This window comes from Podarcis tiliguerta (assembly GCF_965153285.1).
Source record: "Podarcis tiliguerta genome assembly, chromosome: 17".
Taxonomy (NCBI): domain Eukaryota; kingdom Metazoa; phylum Chordata; class Lepidosauria; order Squamata; family Lacertidae; genus Podarcis; species Podarcis tiliguerta.
Genome location: NC_139550.1, coordinates 20,116,292 through 20,130,541, shown reverse-complemented (window position 1 = coordinate 20,130,541; position 14,250 = coordinate 20,116,292). Strand labels below are relative to the sequence as shown.

The following is a 14,250-nucleotide window of genomic DNA, read 5'->3' as shown; positions in this document are numbered from 1 at the left end:
ACCCCCCTAAACTCTTAAATACCATTTTCACACAAGAGCCACACTAGGGTAATTATAATGTATGAAAAGGACGAAAGACAAAAGATGTTTCCCGTGAAACTTATTTTTAAAGCGCAGCTCTGAAGACAGGGATCAGTTTACACTAAAATGTGGTATCAGCCCAGGGATTAGGAACCTATAAATATTGCATTATTTGCTGTCTGGTATGAATAGACCCACATAGGCATAATTCAAACACAATGAAATACAGCAATATATTTATGATCTATTTTGATCTACTATGGAAGACTAAGAGAAGCCAAGAAAAAGTGTCTCTGCAGTGGACACATTTCTTCTCCTTCAGACAAGCGCAGCAGCAGCAGCTATGATGTTTACACCAGGACCCTGAATGTTTGCTCTTTTGTGTTAAGCCATAGTTTGGGCTGAGCGTTTTGTGCAATCAGGGGCACTGAGCTGCAGCGCATTCTGTTGACTTTGTAAGGAGGAGAAGGGAAGAAGTGTAGTAATTGTGTTAGGTTCACTGCTAGCTTGAAAATCATCATGGAATAAAGGTGAGAGAGGGTGAAAGAATTACTACAGTGTAGAGCTGTCGTCAGTCCAGCCCCCCCCCCCCCTCCTTAGGAACTTGCAACACTTTCTAGAGAAGAATGTGTTGCGATCTTGACTTCTTTCCCTCTGTGCTCTTCATTTGACATGTTTTCACTGCTCTTTCATATTCTCAATGGGTGTGGAAAGTGTTAAAGAAAGCTAGTAAGCTATAAATCAGAAAAAAAGAGGGGAAGGGAGAGAAAGCTTATTCTTATTCTTTTAATTTATATTTGAGGCAGAAGTGGGAAATTACCGTATTTTTCGCCATAGGGTGCACTTTTTCCCCTCCAAAAATGAAGGGGAAATCTGTGCGCGTCCTATGGGGCGAATGCAGGCTTTCGCTGAAGCTTGGAGAGCGAGAGGAGTCGGTGCGCACTGACCCCTCTCGCTCTCCGGGCTTCAGGAAGCTATCAGCAAGCCTGGGGAGCCCGCGGGAATTCCTGCAGGGCTCCCTAGGCTGCGGATAGCAGCCTGCTGCCTGGAGCGTGGGGTGCGCTGGGGGGGGGGGATATTTTTTTTTCTTTATCCCCCCCCCAAAAAAAAAACCCTAGGTGCATCCTATAGGGTGAAAAATACGGTATACCTTTGCACTTAACAAGGCACTGCAATGAAATCTGAATTATTTAACCTAGAGTGATCTTGTGAGTGTGGCATGTGAATGCTCCTGCTTGTATAATTGTGTGCCCTTCTGCTACCACAGACACAATGGACCAGGCCCTTAACTCTTAACTTCTCTGTCTTTTCCCGCTGAAATTATTTGGTGGTGCCAAATAAAAGAAACACAGAGATATACAGAGGCAAACCATACAGGCAGGACAATAGCTCTTCTGAAAATGCTGCTGAACTGCTTAAACAAAGATGCCACAAAAGGTAAAATTATTCCCATGACTTTCTTCTTAACTATTACTCTTATGGCGAATTCACACATTACTGTAAATCTCTGGACCTCTCTTCCTTCAATGACTCCCCACAGAATATGGAAACTGCTTCCATTCAGAAGTACAGTGTTTGATTTGATGTAATGTGACATGAAAGCCCTGCCTGTGGGATTTGATCTCTTATGGTCGTTACACACAGGCAAGTTATCGTTCAACGTTGCAACCATGGAGTGAGGAACATGCATGAGTGAATTGACCCTTAGAAAAAGAACTAAGTAAAAGCAGAGTTCTTGTAAGAGCATGATAGATTTAAATCTTAACATTGATCAGCAAGTACAGAGGCATTACTTACAATATGTGGTCAGGAAGCTACAGTGGTACCTTGGTTTATGAACAAAATCCATTCTGGAAGTCCGTTCTTAAACCAAAGCATTCTTAAACCAAGGCATGCTTTCCCACAGACTCAATTTACAAGTGGAACACACTCAACATGTTCTGCTTCCAAGGCAAAGTTCACAAACCAAAACATCTACTTCCGGGTTTGCAGCATTCTTAATCCAAGTTGTTCATAAACTAAGCTGTTCTTAAACCAAGGTACCACTCTATTTCTATGTAGAGGCCAAGGAAGGCAAACATAGCCAACCCCTTAATCAAACACATTTTGTTGACCCATTTCCTCTTCTCATGTTTTGTAATATTTTTGGCTGGTCCTGTATATTACACGTTTCATTGATACAACATACACCATGGCTAAAACTAATCAGGTTTACATCTCAAGAAGATTTTAAGCTAGGGGCTACTCCTGGGTCGATTGCTGTCACCTGAAGCTCAGGTGGCCTCAGTGGCATAGAGTGTCTTCCATTGGCTTCAGCTGGTGGCACAGCTACACCCACATCTAACAGCAAAAAGCCTAACCTCTGTTGCCTATGCTCTGGTAAGATCTAGGTAAGATTACTGTAATTTGTTAAACATGGGGCTGCCTCTGAAGATGGTTTCGAAACTTCAGTTGGGGTGGAATTCAATGGCCAGGTTTGCTCCCCAGGGAAATACAGTTTGAACATATAACAATCCTGGTCCAACTACACTGACTCCCATTTAGTTTCTGGGCCTAATTCAAAGTGCTTGGTTTGACCTATAAAGCCTTAAACAGCTCAGGACTGCAATACCTCAAGTACCGCATATCCCCATATGAACTGACCCAGAACAACATAAAATTGCCCATGTTTCTGTACTCCGCCAGGAGAGGTCAGGAGGGCGGCAACATGAGAACAGGCCTTTTCTGTGGTGGCTCCCCATTTGTGGAATGCTCTCCCAGGAAGGCTCACTTGGTGCCTTCTTTACAGATATTCAGGCACCAGTGAAAACATTCATCTTCATCAAGGCCTCTGGCTTATTAAACAATCTAAATGTGTTGCGATGGTTTGGGGTTCTTTTTTCTTCTTCTTTTTTTGCTATTATGTTATGTATTGTGTGTTTTTATTTTTATGTTGTGAAAAGCCCTGTAATAGGTGGTATATAAATTTAATTAATTAATCAATCAAGAATTGCCAATGTGGTGACCATGGGCACCATGGTGCCCATGTCTTCTCCTGTCTGACACACCCCATCACCCCACTCCACTCAGTGCCCCCATGACCATGAGGTGGTAAGGATAGTGATGGTTTATGCCACTGAAAAGTACATAGAGCTGAAGGGGGAATTTGGAAGAGTGACTCTCTTTCCCACTTCTTCTTTTGGTTTGATGTGCTTTTCTACTAGAACCAACTTATGTCCAAATCCCAAAAGAAGTAAAATATGTGCATGCATGCACACTTTTTCTTATTCTCTCTCTCTGGTTGATACAGTGGGAGGGGAACAGAAATCGTCAGAGAGTGGCACCCACGGTGTTCACTCACTTCAAGTTAAGGTGGTTAGATTGGTCTCAACTAGGGCCAGAGCCTTTTCAATACTGGCCCCAACTTGGTGGAACGCTCTGTCACAAGAGACTAAGGCTCTGCGGGACTTGACATCTTTCTGCAGGGCCTGCAAGACAGAGCTGTTCCACCTGGCCTTTGGTTTGGACTCAGTCTGACCCTTATGTTTCCCTCCCTTTATGGTTTTTATGGTTTTGATCTAGGGGCTACTTTTAAAATGAGGCTGCATTTTAAATTACATTTTAACCTGTATTTTAAATTGGGTCCCCCCCCCCCTATTATGTTTTTAGTGTAATTTTACTGGTGTTAGCCGCCCTGAGCCCGGCTCTGGCCAGGAAGGGTGGGGTATAAATAAATAAAAAAAATATTATTATTTTTAAGTGTTCCCACACTTAAGTTATTTTTAAGTGTTCCCACACGTCTAACCATGTTGGTGACCTCTGAATTAATTAAGCATTCTCCATCTCATTTTTATCCTATAACCATTGTCAGATCACAGACAAATACTGAAGAGTTTTCGTAACTCAAAAAGAGAGAGAGGAAGTTTTGCATCTTACCTGGAGTCTGAAAATTAAGGCGCCGTAGCTCTACTGGATCTGTGGGGTGATGGGAAGGAATCTCCTTGTTGTTGGGTATGCTGCTCTTTCTAGAGTCCGTCTCTGCCCTTTTCCTACATGGACAAAGTGAGCACAGTCATTAAGAAGTTACATTCACCATTTACAAAGAGATATATTTCTTCCTGTCCTTTTCCCTCCGTCTCCATATTTTAAAACGCAGTGGGAATACTACATTCTGTGGGATTCATTTTAAAAAATGCAACATTTTAAAGAGAACAAGCTGCATACGGGACGCGGGTGGCGCTGTGGGTAAAACCTCAGCGCCTAGGACTTGACGATCATCAGGTCAGTGGTTCGAATCCCCGTAGCGGGGTGCGCTCCCATTGCTCGGTCCCAGCGCCTGCCAACCTAGCAGTTCGAAAGCACCCCCAGGTGCAAGTAGATAAATAGGGACCGCTTACGAGCGGGAAGGTAAACGGCGTTTCCGTGTGCTGCGCTGGCTCGCCAGATGCAGCTTGTCACGCTGGCCACGTGACCCGGAAGTGTCTTCAGACAGCGCTGGCCCCCGGCCTCTTAAGCGAGATGGGCGCGCAACCCCAGAGTCGGACACGACTGGCCCGTACGGGCAGGTGTACCTTTACCTTTACCTTTAAGCTGCATACAGAAACTGGGGGAGGAGGTCAATGGACTGCTAAGCGGTTCGCTCCATCAGTGCAAGCATTTTCTGCTAGCCTGATGGAATGATCTGACCTCTTCTTCCCCTGCATGCAACTATATAGGGGGTTTCTTGGCAATTAGGGGGTGCATAAGAGGAGGAGATGCAAGGAAGCCCTATTGCCCTAGCTTCAGCTCCTTCTGAGGGTTTCTGCTGGCAGGATTAGTCAGCTGAATCTGGCCCATATTGTTTGGAATTAATATGATTTATGGAGCAGGAAATCTTCATGCATGTAGTACCTAAAGTCATCATTACAACCAAGTAAAACTGGGGTTTTCCTAGGATTATTTATAGAAAAGAAAGAGCTCCTTCTTCAGTAGCACCTCCCAACTAAATGTGGAACTATAGGAGGTTGATAGTCAATAACCGGCCAGTTCCTCTGCAGCTGTGCTTCCTGAATAGCACCATTTTGGAAGGAAGCCAAGTATTCTTGCAAAATTGATTCTATGATAGAGAAGGCCAACATGAAATATTAAAAGGAATTGTCACTAGTATCCCAAAAACGGGGAAACATTCAATTTTGAAAGTTTTGATTTAAGGCATCTTTACTTCTTATTTACCTGGTCATGTTTATTTAGATTGGCAAAGCGTGTTCTCCCTAAAATGAGAGCACGTGTTGCGGTGTGGGCCACTAGACCAGCCCTTGGTTGCCAGGCAGGTTAATAGTTATTGCCTGGCGCAACGATTGGCTGACTGGGTTGCTGGGGCAAATTGCATGTAGCAAATTGGGTGGGTGGGACCATACGCTTTAAATATTGGGGGACACTGCTTTTGCTTTCTCTTTCGCAGAGTGCATCAGATCGCCCGCCTGCCCTGTGTTCCGGTTGACCTTGCTTTGTCTGTCATGGGGTCGTCTGCCTTGGGACAGGGGCCTAGTAGGAACTTTGCCATTTTGCTGATTGGCTGGTACCATTTGGTTTTTGCCTACTACTTAGCAATTTGTCACAACTTGTAAGGTTGCGGTTAGGCATTGGTTATACAAACTGGTGGTGGAGGGGTCAGGATAGGCTGTGCCTGCCCCTCCAATGGTGCTGGAAGGGAATTCCGTTAAAGGAATCCTGGGGCTTGCCACGATTTCGTCCAATTCCTGAAATGGGACCAGGGCCAGCAAGCCTTGGGGAGCTGGTTGGGTGAGCGGTGAGGGACTGATGCTCAGCTCAACTGATCCCCAACATTGTTTTCCCTTCACTGGCTTCCAATGGAGTTCGGAAAGTCAGTTCTGTCCCAGGCGGGGGGACAGATAGTCCTAACCAATGCCTAAGAACCACTCACAGATTTTGTATTTTAATAAAGTTGTGGCCAAAAACCTTAAACTAAAATTACGTGTGATTTGTGAATTATTTTGAGGGATGGCTTGGGGACCTACACACGCAAACATTATGTATAATAAACCAACCAGGTTAGGAAAATAGAAAGCTACATCATATTGCATAAGACAATTTAGGAAGGGTTGTGGCTCAGTGGTAGAGCATCTGCTTTGTATATAAAAGGTCTTCAGTTCAATTCCAGGCATCTCCAGGTAGGCCTGGGAGAGAACTCTGCCTGAATCCCTGGTGAACTGCTACCAATCACAGTACTGAGCTAGGTGGACCAATGAGGCAGCTTCCTCTGCATATCTAGCTTTGTATTTTATCTACAATGACTGGGACCAATTCTCCAGGTGTTCAGGCATGAGAAAGCCCTATCAGGAGATGATTGGGCAATGCATCTGGGATCTCTTGCATGCAAAACCTGCACTGTCCTACAGAGACATTTTATGTAGATTGGTTTTCTAGGTTTCCCAGTCGAAGAGCAATTGTTCTTCACTTCTCACCTGTCAGGTTTACTGCTCCATTATTATGCAGCGGAAAAGGAGGGGAAAAGGTTAAATGTTAGTCGGCCAATGGCAAAGGAATTACCGCGACAATAGAAAACGGTGTTTGCAATTAGGATGCAGAATGTAACAGCCCATGAAAACATGAAAATTTTTCTAATCAGAGAAAAATATGGGGGCACAGGGTACATTCAAAGGAAGTACTTCATGGCTGAAGAAACTTAAGCAACATTTGGATAAGTTTTGCTTGAGACAGAGGTTGTATCAAAGGTATTCTTTTCTTAAGGCATCTCTGGAAAAAACCCAAGGCCACAATATACAGCATATCAGGAGGTAGGAGATACTGGAAGTCTATTATTATTCTATTTATTTATATCTTGCCTTTTTCCCTGACAGGGACTCAAGGCGGCTTACAAATAAAATAGAAACAGCTAAAAGCATAGAAAAAAATCATCATTGAAAACAATGATCTATTGAAACATACAGGTCATTAAAATATCTTACTTGGAAATATACTACTTTTGGGGGAAAGACAACTGAATCTTTGGATATATATCGACATCCAATAAATGGATTATTTCAAAAATTTTACAAAATCTGAGCTGCATTTATAAAAATACAGCCTTTTACACTTTTTCTTTTTTAAATTCTGCTTTCACATCTCTTGGTAGCAAAGATTCCAAAACAACCACTAATCACCTCAGAGTACCATACCCGTCAACTGCCCCCCCCAAAACCAGGACATCCCATTTTCCCCCCTGCAAGAGTAGGGCAGCCATTTTGGGCAGGTTGTTCTCATGCAGTTTTAGGTCAAGATCTCAACTCCCCCAAAAGCATTTTTTCCGGGTCTGGGATCTTGTATGACACCACAAAATGCATGTTTGAGAGCTTCGTGCCTCACAAATCACTTTTCCTGGGTCCACGATCTTGCGTGGGTCACGTGACTCCCAGGGAATTTTGGACCTGGAAGATGGTGTCCCGTATTTGGGCCATGTCGTGTTGGAGGGTATGTAGGAGCCCTGCGGAAACCCTGGCCTGTGAGCTGAATTAGGTCCTGAAGAGTGCTCAATTCAGCTTCCATTGCCACTTTCCCAAGTCACACCCACCTGCCCCACATCTGATGCAATATGTGACATCAAGTATGGACTAGGTGAGGATGCAGCTCTCTGCTGAAAGCAAGGTTTGCAGGCACCAATGATCAGCGGTGCCTGCAAACCCTTCTCATTTTCCCTGTGTGGCATGAAACCCAACCACACAGGCAAATAGACAGGGCTTTGCGGGCACCACAGATTAGCTTTGCAGAGCCCTGTGCTTTTGTCACTGCAGTCTGATTTCAAACTACGTGGGCAAAGCAAAATGCTTCACTTGATGTCATGGAGACATCAGCTGATTGACAGGCAGGTAGTCCCATCCTCCTTACACAAGAAGAAGAGTTTGGATTTGATATCCCGCTTTATCACTACCCTAAGGAGTCTCAAAGCAGCTCACAATCTCCTTTCCCTTCCTCCCCCAAAACAAACACTCTGTGAGGTGAGTGGGGCTGAGAGACTTCAGAGAAGTGTGACTCGCCCAAGGTCACCCAGCAGCTGCATGTGGAGGAGCGGAGACTTGAACCCCGTTTCCCAGATTACAAGTCCACCGCTCTTAACCAGTACACCACACTGCCTCTCATCACAATCGCCCACAGGAGTGGGGAAAGCTAAGCATCTGGCCTTCTGACTGGAAACAGTTCTCCACCCATGCTTTAAGAGAGATGTATTGATTAGAATAAATACTATGATTATGATGATATTATGAACTGTGAGAATGGGATAAACTAGTAGAGCAAATGTATGCCACAGGAGGTAGTTCAGTTGTGCCGATCAGGGCTGGACTTTGGTGCAGGTGCTCACTCACAGCAGGTTTGGCTTACCACATTTTGAAGTTAAGTGCTAATGCCATCCGAAAAGATCAGTGAGCCCAGAGTCTATAATTACCTAAGAGATTAGGGACGCAGGTGTGCTGTGGTCTAAACCACTGAGCCTAGGGCTTGCCGATTGGAAGGTCAGCGATTCGAATCCCCACGACGGGGTGAGCTCCCATTGCTCAGTCCCTGCTCCTGCCAACCTAGCAGTTTGAAAGCACGTCAAAGTGCAAGTAGATAAATAGTTACCACTCTGGTGGGAAGGTAAACGGCATTTCTGTGCGCTGCTCTGGTTTGGCCAGAAGCGGTTTGGTCATGCTGGCCACATGACACGGAAAAAGTGCCTGCAGACAAATGTCGGCTCTCTCAGCCAGTAAAGCGAGATGAGCGCCACAACTCCAGTGTCATTCGTGACTGGACTTAACTGTCAGGGGTCCTTTACCTTTACCTGTGAGATAGCTTAAAATTTCCACCATCTAAAAATCCATATCTAAGTCCCTTTGCCTCTTTTTCCACCTTGTATGTTAATATCAGATGCTAAATAATTTTTATGAACATTTTTGATGACTGCAATCAAAAAGCTACACTGCCATCCACCAAGTCTTTGTTTTTAAAATTATCTTGCCTCTTCAAATATAAGAAACACAAAACACTAATTTCCCCACCTGCTGAGAATATCTAGGTGGTATACATACTAATCTGTTTGTACTGCAATAAATACAGAGCTGTAACTAGCTGCTCGGCCCCCGAATCATTCATGTTTTGGCTCAACATGCCATTTCAAGCTATACTGATTTCAGATCCTTCCATTGCAAGGGTGAGTGGGGTTTACTTGATATGCATTTGAAAACTCTCCCCCTGATTAAATTATCTCAATCTTTCCCTCCCTGCACATGCCGCAGATGAAGGAAGATGTAAGTGATCATTGTGATCTTGGTATATGTCTGATTTTATAGCTCACCCGAGTCATGTACTTGCAGAAAGGAATTAACACAATACCACATGTAACTGCCATACGCACAATGTACGCAAAACCAAGAAAAACCTATTAAAGGAAATTAACTGTACACTACTGTATATGAATTCCTTCTCCAAATGTTACTCTAATTATGATAGAAGATAGCTAATGGAGAGAAAAAATGTTATTGGGCAGCATTATATAAATATACTAAGTAGATAAATAAAAGGAATTAAACAAAGCTCTGAAATATGCACATCCGTTGTCAAAATTAATGTCCGACTTGGTTCAAAATAATTGATTGCTCAGGCCCAATCCAGCTACATTTTTAAAATAGGTTTCATAACACTAACTGACATTTCTTCCCTCCAGAACTCTGATAATTTCCATCTAGTGGTTGTGGCTCTATTTACCTCTCTGTGCTCTGCTTATATATTTGGGTAAATAAAGCAAATATTACAAAGCCAGCCTAAACCTTCAGGGCTTTCCCTAGTTCAAAGGAAGATAAACCCTTCAATGTTGATACTAGAAGTTTCCACAGCTCAGACGTTCTTTGTGCTTAACAATATTGTCCGAAATCTTGTGATAAACTTTTTCACCACTAGAAAGTAGTACTAGTGCATATAGAACACATTTGCAAAATATGGACCTATTAAAATTATTTCTAGTTACACCATGTCAACCAACTGTTGTCCCTCTTCCACTGCACCTTGGATGAACCACAAAGCACGGATTTGCAACTTGATTTCTAGACTGCAGCAACTTCACAACAGCTTCTAGTTTTGCCATGATTCTTAAAAGCTGAGGTGGGTCTCCCATTTCCAGAGAAGAGCTCCATCTCTTTCTGTTATCTTTCAGGGGTGAAAAAACAACTATCTGTGGTTGCCTAGCTAAGCAAAACATAAAGGAGACACGCTCCAGTCACATAAGGTTCCTGCTTTTTGTTAAAATGCACAATTACCTTCTTGAGGAGAATTGTTTGAGTGCAGAGTTATATGTGCTGGTTTATGTGGTTTTGCATGTTTTGTTGCATTAATAACAATGCTGTCCCTTAAGCATTATCATTCTTTTAATTGTGTTTTGTCTATAGCTCCTGGTGAAGGAAACATCTCCAAAAAAATACATTGAGCTCCATAAACATCTGTTTGCCAGAAGCACTGGAGCTTGTTGCCTTCTCCTTGGTGAATTTTCTCTCTTTCTGCCAGCTTGGCTAAGGCCAGGGGATGTTGCCAGGTTCCCACCATTCAAGTTCATTTAGTGCTTTAAACTGGAGGTATTGTATGGGTATCGCTTGACTCATCATTAAGTGACAAAGTGAGAGGTTGGTGGAAACACTTAGGAAAATGCAGTCACTTAGTAGTATGACTCAAATGTGGCCTAAAGAACTGAATGCATGAACACTTTATCTGCATATTTGATGCCAATTTAGATGCAGGTATTTTTGAAATGTAGGTACAGTACAGGACGGCTGCAAATCTATACCGGATTACATGGGAGTAAGCCTCGCCAAACCCAGTGTAACTTACTTCCAAGCAGGCTTACAAAGGACTAGATTTGCATGGCTGAATTGTACTTGTGGTACTTACAGCTATGCCACAAGTATCAGAGAAAGAAATTATTTATTTTGCAAATTTATCAGTATTACTAAAGCATTTATATGTCCCCTTTCAACACCAGCTTTCAGGGTGGCTTACAAAAATCCATAATAAAACAACAAATAAAAACACTCCATTTTTCAACATCATTGCATACTGGGCTGGGACTAGTTGCCTTAACTTTGGATGATTCTGGAATATGCGTGGAAAGATTCTGAAGCCCAGCTGGTAGGAGAAGAGAAATCTTATGGGTGGAGCCTAACAGGACAGGCTTGGGGGCTGGAGAGTTGCTGTAGTTGATAACGAGTTTACCTTTTGTGAAAAAGCTGATGGATACATCTTTGTCTGATCTGACTTCTGAAAGGAGGAGCTACTGCTACTCTTTTTCTGCATCAGTAAGTGAGCATATTTTAAAAAATTGTCCAGTAGCACCTTAGAGACCAACTAAGTTTGTTCTGCATATAAGCTTTCGTATAAGTGCACAAAAGCTTATACCCAGAACAAACTTAGTTGGTCTCTAAGGTGCTACTGGACAATTTTTAAATTTTTAAAATTTATTTCAACTGTGTCAAACCAACACAGCTACCTGAATCTTGAGCATATTTAGCATGCGGTCATCTTCCTAGCATCTTTGCTGAATTTATTTATTGTGGTTTATGGCTGGGCATCAGGATATTGGATTGTTGTTGTGAACTGACCAACTGTATCCTAACAAGAGCAATGACCACCACTTGGAGGTCACTAGGAAAATAGGACACAGTATTTGGAATTAAGTTCATCCCCAGAATGGTGAATAAAACTCATTCAAAACGTATATATTTAGCTGCGAACCTAGACTTTGGGGTAAAATTTCCTTAGAACTAGACAGTCTCCAGGGGACGCGGGTGGCGCTGTGGGTAAAAGCCTCAGTGCCTAGGGCTTGCCGATCGAAAGGTCGGCGGTTCGAATCCCCGCGGCGGGGTGTGCTCCCGTCGTTCGGTCCCAGCGCCTGCCAACCTAGCAGTTCGAAAGCACTCCCGGGTGCAAGTAGATAAATAGGGACCGCTTACTAGCGGGAAGGTAAACGGCGTTTCCGTGTGTGGCTCTGGCTCGCCAGAGCAGCGATGTCACACTGGCCACGTGACCCGGAAGTGTCTGCGGACAGCGCTGGCCCCCGGCCTGTTGAGTGAGATGGGCGCACAACCCTAGAGTCTGTCAAGACTGGCCCGTATGGGCAGGGGTACCTTTAGACAGTCTCCACTGGTTGAGTTTTATTAAACTACCAGTTATTTATAGTATGGTTCCATTCTTTGTATTTGAGGAAATACTTTAGTTCCTGCTACCTCTTGAATGATGTGTGTGCATGGAAGCTTTTGCCCAGATAAGCTGGTGTATCACGTTTCTAGTAGACATGGCAGAAAGAAAACAATCTCTAAATTTTTTACCTAGCCTTTGGTTCTAACGGAAGGGTTACACTGCCAATGGGGCAACTCAACCTTGTGAAATTATTGCTTCCTATTTTTATTTTGCATCTCTACAGAGATCTAGGAAAGACTTCCAGGCCTCTCAGAAGTCTATACGCAGCCAAATGCTCCTGAAAAACCAAGGCTCGTAATAGAAGGATTTTGCGTATCCGAGACATAACAGCTCGGATGAGAAAGGTATCCGTAACTGATGAAACTGAAGAGAAAGGCATCTGTAAAAGGAATCACATTTCTTTCTACCCCAGGAATGACTAACATATCTAAACTATAAACTATTTTGTAAACTTACCTTTTGTAAAGGAGTATAGCTATAACAATACAGATGATAAACACAACCGCAAGAACTGGTCCTACAACCCAAATCAAGCCTTCTTCTTCATCTGTAATTGGCTGGGGGTTAAGATCCACTGATACAACTGTTTCAGAATATGGGCTGGTTGCATACATGGTCTAGAGGGAAATAAGATTTGTATTTAACAGTACAGTACCATTTTTCAAAAATACTCTAAAAAAATAGGTTTTTATGAACTGAAGCTGGGTGTATTGGGCCTTCTCTATTTCACACTCAAAGCTTTTATTCAAAGCTTTGGGCCAGTTTCAAGATAAAAGTAGAAAAGGGAAACCAAATAAGTGCATTGTATAAGCATAAAAGTAGACTAAACAAAAGCCCCTCTTGCACTTAGACAAAACTCACAGAAAAAACCCCACCAGGAAACAAGCCTTTGACTAGAATTAATTAATCTCAATAGGCTCAGCCCAGCACACACACATGACAGGTTTAAGAGCCAATTAGGAAGACACTTGTATGTAAAAATGTTAATGTCTGCTGCTACACCTTCCCACAATCCTCTTTCCATTTGTGCTTAATTATTTTTTAAAACTGTATTACATGCAGTTAAAACAGCTCAAGCATAAAAGGGACATAAGAAAGAGATGGATTGCATAAGAGGGAAAGCACAACTCATTATTTAGATCACCTCAGGAATTCTCCTTTTTGTAACATTATTTTCCAACTCTGCTACATTTCACTGATAAAGTCAGTGGCAAATTACTATAATTAAAGAAACTAGCTGTGCATGTCCTTGATTAGTTCCCTCTTTTCCAAAGATGTTTGGCAATGAGCACCACTGACTGAGCAATATGTCTCGCGGCAAGAAAAGCCTTCTTTCAGAGCATGATAAGACTCCACTGCGAAGCTCACGCCTCAGTAACACCAATCAGAGATTTCAAGAATGACTTGCACAGGATATGAACAGTGATGGTTAAGATGTTGATAGTGATCCAGCATACCCAGAAATGTGAGCCAAGTCAATGTGCAGTTTGGTCCCTTTGGCACCCGTCAAGGGTCATAGACACAGTGAACAGGTGATACCCATCTGCTTGGCACACAACCACCAGCGTCGCCACACTCTAAGCTTTCATTTTTCTATTTTAAAAAAACCCTAAGTCTCTAGCCCTCCTTGAAAGAAAGTTATGAAACGAAACATGCAACTACCATTCAAAACTATTTCTGTCATATGGCTTCTCCTGCCTTTCAGTGTGTTTAACTAATGAGTGAAGTGAAGTCAGAGCTGTGATTGATGAGTGAGTTGTTTGGAATTGATAAGAATCCCTGGGGTTCTAAAGATCTGCTGTTTTGCCCTCCCTTTAGTGCATTTCCCCTGCTTCTGCCTCATTTTCTAGTCCTTGGAATCTCTCTAGTTTTATCTTCATTCCCCCCAGCAACTAGGATGCATCTTTCCTGCGGTGTGTTCAAGGTCATATTATAACTTATTTTGTGCAAGTACTAACAAGCAATAAGTGCGAGTGGATGTTAAAGGATCCAACCCCAATTGCACAGCAAATGCAAAAACATGCCTAGCAACAG

The 14,250-nt window shown here is 42.9% G+C and overlaps 1 protein-coding gene across 12 annotated transcripts in view; it reads right to left on the bottom strand.

Moving 5' to 3' along the window:
- Window positions 1–14,250, bottom strand: part of PTPRD (protein tyrosine phosphatase receptor type D) — a 1,386,996-nt gene that overhangs the window by 101,789 nt on the left and 1,270,957 nt on the right. For 7 of the 12 annotated variants that reach the window (XM_083419251.1, XM_083419252.1, XM_083419254.1 and 4 more), the window contains 2 exons: window positions 12,673–12,833; window positions 3,937–4,049 (listed from right to left, as the gene is read on the bottom strand). In XM_083419251.1, the coding sequence (XP_083275377.1) occupies window positions 3,937–4,049; window positions 12,673–12,833 (274 nt within the window). Of the gene's footprint in view, window positions 1–3,936; window positions 4,050–6,464; window positions 6,480–12,672; window positions 12,834–14,250 lie in introns of all 12 variants that reach the window. The other 5 variants (XM_083419250.1, XM_083419244.1, XM_083419248.1 and 2 more) reach the window with 1 other exon arrangement.